Raw genomic sequence first — 13,863 nt, 5'->3', positions numbered from 1 at the left:
AACTAGAAACATTTTTCGGATTTCATAGACTGCTCAAGACCCATTTTGGTTAACACTCTTGTAAGCTTTAGCCGCTCGTTTGCTATTCTCTGTTTGGTTAAACAACAAATTTGTATCTACGACGCACTAAAAATCGCAATCCATATCTCTACCGTGGAGACTAAATAATCGTAAACAAAGCTGTTCGTGTTGCCATTATTGCTCACTTCATTCGATGCCTTTAAAAGTTTTTGGCTTATTGTTCTGCCTCGTTCGTTACTATCGGAAGACGAACGGGGTCCGTGTCGGAAAACACTGAGCTGTAGGAGTTATTTCTGAACTCGTAATCAATTTTAAGCTGCTTTTCTTCGCCGAAGCATGGATCATAGAATCCGGGCAATTCGCTCTGCAATAGTAAACGAAAATAATTACACAACATTGAACAATATATTTTTTTGCTTTTGTTGGCTTTGAGTCGACCTTACCTTGCTAGACGAATACAAAGTCAATTGCGAATCTTTCACCAAACACTGCAAAGGAATTCGAACATCAATCACTAGCGGATTCTGGTGCACAAAACCCATATCGTCTGCCTCTTCTAATGACACGTTTTCAGCGTCCGAAAATTTGCCATACAATGCAGACACGATAATCAAACCTTGCCGTTTCAGTTCGTCTTTGCGAATGCGCTCAAACAATGCACCCATCAGGGAAATGGCCGATTCTGCCTCCCTTCGCTTTTCCGCCATCCGAGCACTGTTGGTCTCTTTCACCCGTTCAATGTTTTTCTGCTTCGTTGCCTCATTCATTGGATCGAAGAGCATCTTTTTCAGAACAAAATACGTTACCAGCGGTGTTACAGTAGCGTAAAACACGGCAGCGGGTATAATTTCTTCGCAAAGGTGGATGGGAAACAGATACGTTTGCGTCGAACGAACGACCCTAGAGTGGAAATATTAAAAAAACACACACATTTTTGATGTGTTCAGTAGAATAGTGCCAAAGGTTAATAAAAGGGACGTACTTAATTTTAAGCGTCACACCGGATGGAACACCAACGCATACGGTCGCCGATACCGAACTGTACTTAGATACTTTCTTTTCTGCGCCACATTCAGACAAGAAGCCAAATGTTCCACCTCTGAAATTATAAAAAAAAAACACATATTTGTTAGAATGTTGCAATATCACACCATACATCATCACACAGTAAAACGCACTTTAGTGCCACTCTCAGCTTTAGGCCTTGTTCTAAAAGTTTTCTCGTGTAAGCGGCAGCTATATAGCAGTGAGGAATACCCAGCGTAATTGTTAGATTGCAATGATACTTTTCCATGTTCCTTTCCACGACAGTCGACATAGAGCTTTGCAGGCCAGCATTATACGTTAGATACCCCAAAGTGTTCTTATCGAGCTGAATAGCCATAGCTACAACGAAAGTAAACATTCTTAGCGGGCTCAAATCAACTCACGTTCAATGAGACACAAATATACTTACTCCCGCTCAATCCTGGTATGATAGCGTTCGGTCGAAAATGGAACGTTGTTCCACCGGTAAGGAATATTCTATTGGTTAGGTTTCGTGAGCCCTTCGCACCCAACACTGGCCCATTGCCTGCACCGCAATCAACTTCGAACCATCCCTTGTTGATCAACCTTTTCCCGGAGAGCAGGAAATTCCCACTACCCACGCCATTCTGCAGGTGGAGACTTCCGGATAACGTTGCAATCTCTGTTCGCGATAATGGAGCCTCGATCGATTGGGACATACTCATGCCGGATACCTCGATCGACGGTAGCAATCCAGTATCGTAGTATTCATCATCGTAGCGACTAAAAAAGTCGGTCGCATTGATATGCACCGAAATGTTTCCCCTCGGGTTCGTTTTCTGCTGCAGCCGGCGTTCCTCACGTTCTTGAGCTAGCCGTTCGTATTCTTCACGAATTTCATTCGGTGTTTTCGTTCGATGCACAATTTCCCATCCCTCGGTTTCGAGACCTTTAACGCCGAGCGAGTCATAGATGGCACGTTGGTGTGGGTCGGACAATACCTCATATGCCTTCTTGGTCCGATTGAACATGAGTTCGGCTTTCTGCTTGTTTTCGCCATTGCCGTGTTTGTCGGGATGGAAAATTTTGCTCAAATTACGATACGCTTTACTGATTTCCTCTTGCGTAGCCTGCAATCAAAACAAAAGGAACATGCCGGGTAGGTTAGTTTGTTGATGTAATCGGATGCCCGGATGACGACACACCGCACGTTGGTGCAAAGAAACACATGAATAACAGAAACAAACTTACACTACGAGGTAAATTTAGGGTGGCATAGTAATCTTCCTCCACATAATCCAAATCTTCATTATCATCCATTGTAAATTGGTAGAATTACGAGCGATTGGAAAAATACTTGTAAACAATGTGAGCGGCAGGAGAAGTTTCGAAGGAAAACAGCTGCTGACGAAGTTTCACGATAGCACCACCAGTGTGGCCAGATTATTTTGGCGGTTTTCGGTAGGCGCATCAAAATTTTATCGGTAGGGTAACTGTACCAGTTTTCGGCAGTGTACCTATTTTCGGCAGGGTAGCTTAAAACGTGAAATTCTGCACAAATGCGGAAAAAATTCACAAAACACAATTTTGAAGTGAAAGTGTACTTATTTGTTATTCACATACAGAGTTTCATACCATTTCATTACGTATTTTTCAAAATACAGTAGAACGTCGATTATCCAGGGGCGGGTTAACCGGCGGGCGGCTTAACCGTGCGCATAAATGTGACAGCTGTTCGAACGTACGGCGAACGTTTGCAGCGATAGTCAAATGGGCAACCAGTTTTTTGCAGCTCTGTAGTGTCTAGTAGTATTTTCGAAATTCAGTTTTGTTCATGAATACAGTCTTTCCCCGAGTTACGCGAATATTGCGTTCCGGAGACATTCGCGTAACTCGGATTTTCGCGTAAGTCGAATATCACATGTTACAGCAAAAATATACTTTATTTATCATAATTTTTGATTGAAGTTAGTTCATTTATGTAATTTAATACTTATTTGATTCAATTGGTGTGGAGAATTCAGTTATTTCTGACTTTTTAGTGAATTAAAATTTTGAAATATTGCTAATTATTTTTCATTTGACAATTGATGGAAAAAATTGTACTGATTTGACATCTGAACTGTCAAAAATAAAAAATTCGCGTAACTCGAATTCGCGTAACTCGAGTGTCGCGTAACTCGGGGAAAGACTGTAGTTGTTGTTAGTTATTGTTAGTTAAAAAAAAAGTTATTGTTAAAAATAATATTCTGCTAACGATTAATCGATTGATTCAAGGTGAATTAATCATAAAAATAGTGGATTTTATAATTTTGATATGAATTTCACATTTCTTGGACCATTTTCCGTGCAAATCGATTAACCGGCAACCGTCCGGTCCCGAGCTTCCCGGATAATCGACGTTCTACTGTATCAAATAAATTGTGCTTTTTTTCGGCAGCTTTGCTGTCAGCCAACCCAAGTGCCACAAATCCACTAAACGACCACTAAACGGCTTCTAAACGACTCAAGTTCTCTACCTAAACGGAATATAGAAAGACTTCGTTTAGCAGACGGCAAACGACTCATGCATTCTAAAAATAGCGAAAAAGCTGGTGGCGCTCTCTGTTGGTGGGATACCCTAACTAGTTGAGCTTCATCGCTTGCAGGAGAGCTTTCTCATTTCCTCTGTACTGTTGTATGGTTTCGCATTGAAGTTATGCATCGCTAGAACTAGAACGGCGATACGATTGTTTAAATACTAAACTCCAACGGAAACCACCAGCACTGAAGGAAGTGAGATTTGAGTAATGGTCGTTGGTGTTGATACCCACGTATCTGACCACACGACCATTCACATAGATTTTTGCTTAGAAAGTTAGAAGGCTATATAGGTCATGATAAGATGAAACTTGTCGAAACACATTGCAAGAAAAGGATAGCAATATAATGATGAGTTGTAATACGCCATCTATTGATCAAACCACTGAATCTGTGGAGCTTTAATTTTTTTTCTATGGATATTCAATTTTCCAGTCGTTTAGGCTTAATCTGTGGCGCTTGGGTATGATAGTTTATCAACCAGAATAACATCATTTTCATGAAAAATAATAAAAAAATGTTTATGTGTGAGCAGTTTATGTGAAAAATGTTTTGTGGTACAGTTACCCTAGGTTAAAACTCGAAACTTAATTGAGTTAAAAGAAGTGAAAGCGAACGAAGTGTTAAGCGGGGGGGGGGGGGGGGGGGTGCTAATGCGCAAAATGAAAGTTCCATCTCACGAGAATATGCATCCTTTACCTAAGACATGGATTAGATTTGGTTCAGTGGTTACACAAATGAAGGTCTTTCTGAAGTGTCGATCTGAAAACTGTACTAGGAATTCTAAGTCAAAGAAGGACTAAGATGCTATTTTTTTTTCTCAGTGGTGGCAAGTTCTTTTCTCGGGGCTCCACGCGACCGCTTAGGGCCGCAGCAGTGCTCCATTGGATACGATTTTATCGTACGTGTTGTCATTTGATTTTCGCTGGATTATTTAGATTGATTTGATGAACTCGGCCAAACAGAGTTTTATAGTTCAATGATTGAAAAAATTGAGATTTTTTCTTCAAACCCTAAATACATCGGTATTTCTGGTCACTTTGCCCACAGGTCAAGGCGAGCTTTTTGTCGGCCACCGTCGCAAAACCTTCGCAAAACCGTCGCAAAACGTCAAAACCGACGTCACACCGTAGCAATAGACGATGCGCAATCTCAGATTGCGCATATATCTATCTGTCAAACGGGTCGGTTTGATATATTTATCTGTCAAAAAATATATATATATCTCGGACATATAATCTTGAAAATTTATGCGCAATCTTGGCGCAATCTGAAAATGTATGGAAATGACGTTTATAGCTCAGGGTTGGCTACGCGAAATGACTTATGTTTTGATAAAACGAATATATGCGCAATCTGAGATTGCGCATCGTGTATTAATACGGACAAGTACTGAAAACTGACGTCGCCAGCGAGGGAAACTCGCAACGATTTGAAAGCGCTGGCGACGGTCGTTTTTGACGATTTGCGACGGTTTTTGACCTTTCGAGCGAGCTTTTGCCCTGCTTGCCACTGTGGCCAGATTATATTGGCAGATTTCGGCAGGAGCACTGTTGAGAACGCGACAATTTAAATTTAATCAATAGGCGAAAGGCCATGAGAGTGACAAAATGCTGACAAATTTTTCAAAACGTGAGCTTTTGATTGATTTATTGATTTATGTACCTATTTCGTGCTTCTTAAACAAAATATCGATCATATTCAGACGTTGGAGCTTTTTGTCGTTCTTGTGTATTTTTTTGGTGCGGCCACGAGAAAAGCTCTTTTTTACAGTTGACATGGAATGTTGACAAAGTTTGAAAAATTTTCAACATTTTGTCACGTCCGTGGCCACGCGCTAATTTAATTTAATTTAATGCTAATTTAATGCTGTACAACATTTGCATAATCCATACGAACAAAACATTGTGAACCGCTGTACAAAAACATGCAACTAGTACCGCTGTACACAACTCAGGTAGCACACGTGTGCTTGCTTTTTTCGGATTTTGTTTGAGCGATTTTTTATGTCACTCAGATTCAAATTCAAATTCAAATCTACTACAAATAGCTATCTTAAAAGTGTGTTTCCTGCATCGCATCTATTGCGATCAGTAATATTTTTGATCAAATCAAAAACTTTGAATAACATAAAATCTCACGAACTGAATGTACAATGGAAATCCTCGTAACAAGTATCCCTTATGACGAGAGCAATGTCATTTATGTTACTGATAGATTTTGAAGAAGCTAATCTGAATGAAGATCGTGATCGTTTAACATTGAGCATTTCTCCTATTTGGATTATTCCTCAGGCTAAAGAGAGATATTCGAAATTATTTATTTTTTCATTTCCCTTTTTTTTCTTTCCAATTTTGTTTTTCCAATTTCCTATAAATTTGCCATTTTTGCCATTATACCTGCCCACTTGCGGTTTTGGAACCAATTATGTAACTTTTATAAAAGGTATATGGGAAAGAGCCGCCCGCAAACCGAATTTTTCTCGACATAAAAAATTAATGAATTAACTTTGATCATATGATCAATTAACATTGACGCTAATACTCATACAAGTGCTTAACCTCTTTCTATTAGACGTTGTAGCACCCATCGAAGAAGCTCGCGGGTTGCATGTAGCTCACGTACCTCTGGTTGCTTATGCCTGCTACAGATAATCTCTCGAGTGTATAATATTCATTCACATTATGTTTTGTTTTGTTAAGGTTAGTCGAAACTGTCTACCATTAAAGTGAAATGATATTTGTAGCCTGCTTTTTGAATGCGAACAACATTCAGATAGCATAATAACATGATTTATACTCAAAAGATAACTTCTTTTTAGTTGAATCACTACTAAGTTACCCAACGCTTGAAAACTCAAATAACCTGTTCGTTATCGGTGAGCGTTAGCATACCTGTTGAGCAACGTTGCGGTGCAACGTTTGCCAATTTGCATTCGCAGCTATAAAAACAAACCACACTGATGCATTCTTACCAGTGACTAACTAACTAAGTGGCTAAAAACAAAAGCGAATACAATAATCGAAACATGGAAAAGAAACTTTTTTGCAGTACAATCGGTAGGTTTGGAGGTGAATGAAGTGCATAATGAAATGAGTTACAATTATTATTTCGATTGTGTTTCCATTGCAGTTGTACTTTTGCTTTTGCAGCTTGGGGCTGGTGAAGACAATGAATGTACCGCCGCTTGTCCTCATATACTTGACCCGGTGTGTGCGACTGATGGACGAAATTTTAAATATTTTTCCAACAGATGTCTACTAGAAGGTCACAATAAATGTGAGCCAAACAATAGTAAGTAACAAATGCTTGCAATTTGCCGAAAAAAAACGTAACACAATTAATTGATTTTCTCATTGATGTAGGATTCAGAGAAGTTGACGAAAGTAACTGTGACGATGATGATTGGCAAAAATAATTGACTGAAAATCTGCCATAAACCATCGATTGTTCTTGTTCCGCCGTTCAGCTGTTGGAAGAGCATGTTGATTCCTCAACTTTTATTAACTACGCTTGAATGAAAAACCAAATAAAATAAATTACTCATCCGTTATGGTGCGCGAAGTATGACTCATTCTGTTAACATTATCGGCTAGAAAAAAATGACGTTACTCTTGCTCGTTTGTCCTGAAGCTTTAGTTTTTGTCAATTTTGCTCGTTTCACAGATTACGATCTTATACGCTTGGTTTAGGGTACATACAACCAAGCCTTCACATAAATCAAGCACTCCAACACCATTTCGAGCTTATTCGATGCGCATTTCATCGAGGCTAGGTCTTGGTGATTGATAGGGCTGACGCCATTTGGTAATATCTTCTCATTTATTTTGTCTTTTCGCTTCTACATGGGGTGACTGAACTAAAATGCTGTCAAATGAGAATGGGCGTCTCCTTTCAATTTATAAAATATCAGTATATTTCTAATAACAACGAATAAAAACAGCAAGATATTAATGATAAGTACAAGCGAAACAAAAAAAGTAACTTCAAATTTAAACAGACACGTATTAAATCAAACGTATGTAATAACTACACATAATGTAAAAATATGCTATCTCACCTGCAGCAATGATTTGGTAGTTTTGCATAAAATATTGACCGAGTACCGAAAGGACCCCGTGATTCTTCATACACAGCCACACGTATTTGCTATCCCTCCTGACTGAAACTTAGGCGCCAGCACAAGATAAAATAAATTCACTTCAATCAAGCAAAACATACGCCGATAAATTATCTCAAATGCCTCCACAAATCTCTATAACGATGCTTTTTTCCATTCGACCTGAAGTTTTGCGAAGGTTTAACTCGCATGGGACTGTAACGACGGGCGTACTCGCGCTCGTCGTAAAATAACACGTTATACCTCCCGGTCAACACCTGTATCATGATCCTACACAGGGCACATTTTACGATTATCCTTGAGCTTCGGGAGCAACGGTCCCGGTTTGACGGCACGTATCACCACTAAAACCTTTCCCTTTCCCTTTCTAGCATGTTGGATGGGGTACGGATTGTGCATTTTTGGCGTTTGGTTAGATTTCCGACGAGGGGCAGAATCGTTTTCATAAGCGATGATATTTCGTTTTTATTATACTTGTAGTATAAAACACCGTAACTTGATTAGCTATGGAGTCTCTGGTTGTATTGAATATGGTGTGCATAAAAACGAGACAACATTTTGTATCAATATTTAAATTGATTCTTACAAAATATGAGCCTGTGAGAAATTGAATGTTGATACTAGATTTAAAATAAACTACTAAAACTTAATATCGTAGCTTTTACCAACTTAATAAATGATCAATTCGTTCCAATGCTTCATACATCATATATCTATATAATGGAGTTTCTAAAAGTAATGCAATATTCTTCTTCTTCTTATGGCTCAACAACCGTTGTCGGTCAAGGCCTGCCTATACCACTTGTGGGCTTGCCTTTCAGTGACTTTTGGATTACCTCCCATAGCAGGATTGTCAGTTCTACGTATGGCGGCACGGTCTATTCGGAGCTTGAACCCATGACGGGCATGTTGTTAAGTCGCACGAGTTGACGACTGTATCACGAGACCGGCTAATGCAATATGTATGGTAATAAATACAGCGAAGCCCTCCTTACCGAGTACCCATCATAATGAGCTTTTCGCATAACGATCAAATCTAAATGCTGAACAAATACCTCTCATAACTCGGTACTCGGTCTTGGTATTTTTCGGCATCGAAGTGGAATCAAGATCGTGATAACATTGATCATTTCTTTAATGTGAATTATCGCTCAGGCAAATGAAAGTTTCGATACTAAGAATAGTTCTGGATCTACTTATTCATGAAGTGAGAGTTTCCTCTGCTAATCACTGCCACTTCGATGACTTTCTTGTGACTACATATGTGTTCTGCAAGTGGGTTAAATATTTGATGCTAATGACTAAACAAAATATTTAGAACCTTATTCGTGCTAAAGAATATTCAACACAAAAATAATACAATTATGACAAAACTGGCTTTATCTGAAAAAAGTATAGCAGGAAATGTCTATCTGCGAACGACAAAACCTGCTTAGAACAACCCAAAAACAAAATAGATCTTTCTAAAAGCGATGTATTTGGGAAATATTAAAGAAAAGACTAAACCATTGTCCGGCAAACTTTGTACGTAAAGGGCCAAATATTGTAAATGATCGAGAGCCGCGGATACGGAGAATACATTTTTGCGTTTTTTTAGTAACAAAGTTATACAAAATAGACCAAAGGGCCAAATGTCGCCAGTGATCAATTTTTTAATAACGACTACGATGTGAACTACACATTTTTATCAGCAAATTTGCGGTCCTGGAACCAATTATTTCACTTTTCATACAAACCACATGCAAAAGAACCTCGCGCGTAACGACTTTTTCCTATCACTAGTGAGTCACTTGAACTCGTTATGAGAGGTACCTCTGTATTTGCTTCATTTTATTACTCCAACATCAATCACACTTTCTTTGTAATGAATCTTTAGATTATATGTTTGTTTTTTAACTTAATAAAAGTGTTAGTTCATTTAATTTTCCTAGCATGGTTCTAAAACCAATCTTAATGTGCTGGGTGAGCGAATACAGGAACAACTCAGCAATATATCTCACAGCATAATACCTCGAGCCACGTATCTAATTAATTCATCGTTACTTTGTATCGAAACTCTCACCTCAACGAGTGAGCACTAAATATGTTTATCGATGATATTTTTATTTTCTCCTCATGTTTAGCAGCAAACTTTAACACCTATCAGTAAGCTAAATGTTACATTTCGCCATTAAATTGGCCATTCAACTTGGCCGTTCGCTTCCGTTTCGTTAAAATGGGGTTCTTTTCCGAAGCAATCTATTGTATATAGTGTCCTCGAGATAACATATTCTTAGCTTACATGGAGCCAGATTTTGTTTGTACCATCAAACGATTATGATATTCTTAGAACCGTCGTTTGAATGGGAATTGAAACACGTACTTCCCTTTAGGAGCCAATGCATCTACTAAAACATCCAATGCCAGACAACCAGATAAATGATTAAATGACGATGTGTGGGTCGATGACAGCTCGTACCGAGTGTTTTGTATATCTTTTGTTTTGCCCTAATACTGCCAACATCATCTAAGCATAAGCAGAACCATTCAATGGGCTACAGCGATGAATGCTGTTAATGTATTGTATGAACGAGGAATACTTTTTCTTGAGGGAAATTAGTAACAAACAATTCAACCCATAAACAAGCTATTTGATTTTCCCTCGATAACATCATGTAGAATGAAGCGCAGAGGTAAAATTCGCTTTCATGTAGTGAAACCTACGCTGTCTAACCGAATGGTTCATTGCAAACATGTGTAGCTGATATGTTGGGTGCGTGGCGATCAGTGCGTTTTGGGCAGTAGCACTGAAATATGCGCTGTGGGCAGGAAATTGAAAAGTCGACCCTTACCATACACACTCGACCTGACTGAAACATGCAAATGCAAGCAGAAATCAAATGCACACACATTTGCATAGCTCGGCATCGGTGAGAGCTTTCGATTGGGTCGTCGGGGTCTTTGGGGCTGAGTGGTAAATAGAATTAAACCGAAAGTGCACTGAGCTGATGGTTGGCAACAATGGAACGGGTGCGATTTATTATTAAGCTTAACAAGAAAACGACACCAACCGCATCGTTTGGACGGTGCTTGCATGCACTAGCATTATTGTGCAGGGCCGGCAGTACGGTGCAGCTCGGAAGCAAATCCTTCAGGACTCTTTCGCTGACTTGACCACGCCTGACCAGAAGGAAGCAACAGTGGAACAAGAGCGGGCCAATATTTGCTTCCTAACAGCTGAAACCAACGTACAGCAAGCAGAAGGTAATCCATGTTTCCACAACCGATTTCTCTGTGGGGCAAATATAATGGTCAACATACAATCGACGTCGGCTTATTGCTTTCGTCTTAGCAATGTCGTGCGACCATTACCATAGGATTCGAAAGTCAACCTGTGGAGAAGAGTTTGCAAGGTGTGCACTGGTTCCAAATCTAAGCTAGTACAATGTGAGAAACTGTACGCCTTTAGCCGTAGAATTACGCCGGCCATACTCTTTCGGCCAGGTGCAAAATCCTTTGTATAGAATGAAATGTGACACATTTTGTTTTCAATTTCAGGGAAGGAAAAATGATTTTATAGGATTTTTATGTAGTTCTTCTGAATAGAGCCGTTTATTTTCCTGAGATAGTGAAGAGCATAATTTATCGACTTCTAATCATACTTCAAAACCATGACGTCGCGTTTTGCAATCTAAATTGACGAATCTCCTGTAAATCAATACGACAAACCGGTGGTGATTATGATGATGAACAAAAATAATGAAATGCTGCGTCCACTGCAACACATACGAATCGATAAACGGGGCCGAGCGTGGCGATGAGCCTTGCCTATTAAATCAACGCATCTGAGAGAGGGAAAATGATAAAACTGACCAGCCGAGCACAAGAACAGCCGAAGGCCAGCTGAAACTTTATGTGTAGTTTTGTGGTGTTTTAATTCAATTTAAATAACGAGCTTTTCCAATTCTCCCTGTGGCAAAAATCCGTCTGGTTTAGCTAACAATATCCTTCCGGTGGTTCGCCAGCAGCACGTATCCAGCGTGCAAAAAACGACCATGGGTGGAAGGGAAGCAACGAAAAACTGAGGTAGAATTTAAATAAAAGTTTAATTTATTTACTTCCATACCGCTTGATTTTTAGAACACGGCAACCGCCACTGGGCGGTTGCGGCTCGATATGGTCAGCTAAGCTTTCCATCCCGGTGGGGTTCTGGTTGATTCGTTGTGAACTACCACCGACTTTGGCATGCTTACAGTTAGCATACACAGATAACAAACGGTTGCCCGGTCCACGAATTCACTAAAATAGACAGCAGCAAGTGAGCGCTGCCGACGGAATGAGTGGTGGTTTCGTACAACAATGTGTCGTATAATGCTTAAAGCCGTTAATTAAAGAACACTCATACGCTCTTTGAGTAAAATGCAAGTTTTAAAAATTGCTTTGGTTAAACAATTGTTGTAAATCTGTTCATAAGCTATTGTTTTGTGCTGACTTTGTATAATTTCGAAACATCAACGATACACTACCTAATGTGTTTTTGTACTATTTTATTCATTCAACTACTGTCTGCATTCATTGCTGGACTTTGTGTTATTGAACGACATGAAGCAAGATGTATGAAATCAAAACTTTTGTACAGTACAGTCAGAATTTAATAGTTGAACGCTTTTTAGTTGGCATGCTTTTTAGTTGAACTCGATAGTTGGCTGACAGTTCAATTAAAAAGCATGCGTTTGTATGGAAACCCCGGTTTTCTCATGGCTTGTTGAGAAATTTTTCAGAAATTTTTGTAAGGGAAAAACGAGCCAAATAAAAAGCATATATTCAATAGTTGGCAGGGAATCGAAGCTCAACCAGTAAGTTCGGACTGTAGTTCGAGTAATTGGTGTTGAAACAGTTAATCCATCGTTGGTATGAAAACATTCTCAAGAATGAAACCTATTGTACTGGATACAAACGATAATCGTAACGTACATCTTCTCTTATCAAGTGACTTTAGTCTGACTGGTAGAAACAGTAACGCAGCAAACGTGATTTATGACCTACTATCGCAGATAGCACCGAATACCTGGCGGTTGATTCTGGCTACTACTACGGCGTGAACTCTGCTGCTGATGATGATCCATTTTGCTTTCAAAAGTTTAGCGCATTCAAGTTCGTTTGGCATTTTGGGTGAGACCAGCGTGAGCAGCGACGGCAAGTTCGCTTCTAATGATGGCGATGAATTTAATTACCACCCAAATTAACTTCTCGCTGGGCCACATTAATCTAAATAAAGTGCATAAATCTCAGACTCGCCGTATAAAATGGCTCAGCTGTTATCTATTTCACTTTCACTGACCTTGCAGCTCGGGTGAAAGTTAGTTCTAGAACTGCAACCGTCTCACACAACATTTTGTCGTTGTTCTTTGTAGTAAAACACCATTTAAATCGACATTTTATCGTGATGTAGCACTTTAAGCACTTTTCAAAACTTGATACAGTCTATACAGTATGATAATTTGTGCACAGTATGCTAATGTTCGTTTATATCAAATACTATAGACTTCGAATTCAAAAATTATTAAATATAATGTTTAACCATTAACCATTAACATTAACCAGCTACTGATTAAAGCCACATGATTTTCTATCATAAAGTGTTGAATACTTGAATCATTCTTAAGCATAGCACCACGAGGCAAGACTTATCTGCTTGTAGCAAACCACAGGTACAGGACAAATCTTCTCGATTCCATTAGATTAAATCGAACGGACTGTCGAGCATGTCGTAGTTGCCGTCTCCGTTGTGCTGACTTCTTTGGTCTACTTTTTACAACCCATGTCAAAGTTGTCCGACAGGCTGAAGATAGAGGCATGAGTCGGCAGCTTGCCATCGTCTTCAAGTCGATTCTCGCACGACCCAGCTTACCTACTGGACTGTGAAAATATGTTAATTTAATTCTGCACGTTTTAGTTCCTACCTTGCATTTCTGTTGCTGATTGTGGGGATTCCGTTTCCTATACAACAAATACCAAGCCATAAGATAATGTGAGATATAAGGGGTTCCAAGTTGCCCTTACATGTGCTTATGCTTTTCATAGATGTCTCCGTTTTTGTTTTATTCGTTATTTTTAATAGTGTTCCTGAATCCTGCACATGCACATGTACACAT

At 39.3% G+C, this 13,863-nt stretch overlaps 2 protein-coding genes across 2 annotated transcripts; one reads left to right on the top strand and one right to left on the bottom strand.

The window, feature by feature from the left end:
* Positions 1-58: 58 nt before the first annotated feature.
* Positions 59-2,465, bottom strand: LOC120954902 (dnaJ homolog subfamily C member 11). Its single transcript, XM_040375215.2, has 6 exons — positions 2,281-2,465; positions 1,478-2,159; positions 1,200-1,407; positions 1,004-1,120; positions 465-921; positions 59-385 (listed from the first exon to the last, which is right to left on the bottom strand). Exons 1-6 carry the CDS (start codon positions 2,347-2,349, stop codon positions 236-238), a joined length of 1,683 nt encoding a protein of 560 aa, XP_040231149.2. The 5' UTR covers positions 2,350-2,465; the 3' UTR covers positions 59-235.
* A 3,996-nt stretch (positions 2,466-6,461) lies between these two features.
* LOC120957981 (enhancer of split M1 protein-like) lies at positions 6,462-7,162 on the top strand. The gene is made up of 3 exons (XM_040380476.2): positions 6,462-6,668; positions 6,742-6,903; positions 6,975-7,162. Exons 1-3 carry the CDS (start codon positions 6,638-6,640, stop codon positions 7,025-7,027), a joined length of 246 nt encoding a protein of 81 aa, XP_040236410.1. The 5' UTR covers positions 6,462-6,637; the 3' UTR covers positions 7,028-7,162.
* The last annotated feature ends 6,701 nt before the right edge of the window (positions 7,163-13,863 follow it).

The sequence above is a fragment of the Anopheles coluzzii genome, chromosome 3 (assembly GCF_943734685.1).
Source record: "Anopheles coluzzii chromosome 3, AcolN3, whole genome shotgun sequence".
NCBI lineage: Eukaryota > Metazoa > Arthropoda > Insecta > Diptera > Culicidae > Anopheles > Anopheles coluzzii.
Note: the sequence above shows the minus strand (reverse complement) of the source record. Positions and strands in the feature narration are given on the sequence as shown.